We start from the raw sequence: 2058 nt of genomic DNA on the forward strand, positions 1-2058 counted from the left end.
AGAGATGGGATTGTAACATTCAGGTCTCCTCCCGCTCAGGATGTGGGTCTAGCAACAGACTCTGGTCTCTGAGGGATGAGCCAGCCTGCTGTGATCCCCCACCCCCCTTTGTAGAGACTGGACATCGTCCTTCCTTGTTGGAGTGCACTGAATGGGAATGTTATTTTGAATTTCACTACTAAATTACTTCCCTCCAACCCCCTTTTTCCAGTCAGATATGTATAGCTTGGGTGTGATCCTGCTAGAGCTTTTTCAGCCATTTGGAACCGAAATGGAGCGAGCACAAGTTTTAACAGGCTTAAGAACTGGCCAGATACCTGAATCCCTCAGCAAAAGGTGTCCCGTCCAAGCCAAGTACATCCAGCAGTTAACTGGAAAGAACTCATCCCAGAGACCGTCTGCTGTTCAGCTGCTGCAAAGCGAACTTTTCAAAAAATCTGGAAATGTATGTATATATTTTTCAATGATGGGGAGGATGTGAAACTTGATACAGTTTATTTAATTCCGATTCTGTGAAGAACATTTGAACTTAGAATAATTTGGAAACAAAATACTTAAATCCATTCTGAGTCCTAGTATAGCATACTTGTTCTTATAATCCACGTGAGCAAGAATATACCATTACCAACTGCTCCAAACATTGTAATTATGAACTTCAGTTTCTAGCCTCATCTTGCTGAGTCAAAAGGTTTTATTTTTCCTTTGCAACTATGGTATATACTTTTTATAAATGATTACAATAAACCTATTTGAAGGGCTTCCCTGGTGGCACAGGGGGTTAAGATACAACCTATGAAGCTATTTATAGCCACTGCAGCATGAGTTCAATCCCTGGCCGGCCAGGGAGCATCCTACGTGGTGCAGCAGACCTCTCCTGACTCACTTCCCTCAGCAGTGTATTTCGGTCAGTGTGCCTATTCTATTCTGTTCCCCACTCTGTCTCTGGTCAATCCTCTCACCACCATGCACCTGTGGCCTGTACCCTAGTTCTTGTGTATATGAATAAATCAATCTTTGGGAAAAAAATAAAAATGTTTGTCAAAACTGTAACAGATATGGAAATGGAAGAAATTTAAAAACTAGTATTTTAGTGCATTGTAATTGAGAATTTGAGTAGCTTGAACAGTGCCTACCTTCATCTCATTGTATAACTCAGTTTGGAGCGATCATCTTTTCTGTCTTGGTGAATTGTTATACTCCTTTCTATGTTCGATCAGTTCTACATTTTATCCTTTGTATTTAGATGCTCTGAACTATCTGAATTCTTTTATCGAGTTTTTTGCTAGTCTCACTTTATTTCCCTCATTTCCTTTGATAAGTCACCTTCATTTAGCCTATTGTGCATTCCCATAGCTGTTTCTTTTGGAGCACCATTTGTTTGATTTTGAAGTCCATTACTTGCATTTTTGTTGGCTTTTCTTATCCATTTTTTTTTTTTTTTTAAATAGAGGCATGTTTTATTTATTTATTTATTTGTTTGTTTGTTTTGTTTATACATGCACTGGGTACAGTCAGAAGCGCGGGAGGGTGAGAGAATTCACCAGAGCCAGAGCGGGGAGCAGAGCAGGCAGAAGGACCGAAGTACACTGCTGAGGGGAGCAGCGGGCGGCAGGAGAGGTCTGCGCTCCATGTGGGACCCTCCTCCAGTGGCCGGGGAGCAGCCGGGGATTGAACTGGCACCGCAGAGGCCGCGGGCAGCTTTGCAACCCAGCGCTCTACCGCTGCACCACCGGGGAGGCCCTTCTTATCCATTTTTAAATGAATGATGTGGATTTATCACTAGAAGACAGTGATGTAACACAACTATACACAGTACCTGTGTGTGAACTCAGAGCTGTGTTAGTGACAACACTGAGACTTTGAAAGATGTAACTGGCCCCTGATCATGATCTGCATGATCAGTGGAATGAAGCACTAATGAAACTAGTTACTGTATGTGGTAACTTACACTTGAACCGGGGTTCACTGCATTCTATGCATATTGGACTCATGCAAAGTGAGGCATCCCTGTGTTTGAAAGAGAAGCCATTTTAATGGAGTTTAAAATTTTCTTTACAG

At 42.1% G+C, this 2058-nt stretch overlaps 1 protein-coding gene across 4 annotated transcripts in view; it reads left to right on the plus strand.

Moving 5' to 3' along the window:
- The window catches only part of EIF2AK1 (eukaryotic translation initiation factor 2 alpha kinase 1), a 33771-nt gene that overhangs the window by 30586 nt on the left and 1127 nt on the right, over nucleotides 1-2058 (plus strand). For all 4 annotated transcript variants that reach the window (XM_054693693.1, XM_054693694.1, XM_037507103.2 and 1 more), the window contains one exon: nucleotides 212-445. In XM_054693693.1, the coding sequence (XP_054549668.1) occupies nucleotides 212-445 (234 nt within the window). The remainder of the gene's footprint in view (nucleotides 1-211; nucleotides 446-2058) is intronic.

The sequence above is a fragment of the Talpa occidentalis genome, unplaced genomic scaffold (assembly GCF_014898055.3).
Source record: "Talpa occidentalis isolate TD23 unplaced genomic scaffold, MPIMG_talOcc4v2.1 talOcc4.12, whole genome shotgun sequence".
In the NCBI taxonomy this organism is placed as follows: Eukaryota; Metazoa; Chordata; class Mammalia; order Eulipotyphla; family Talpidae; genus Talpa; species Talpa occidentalis.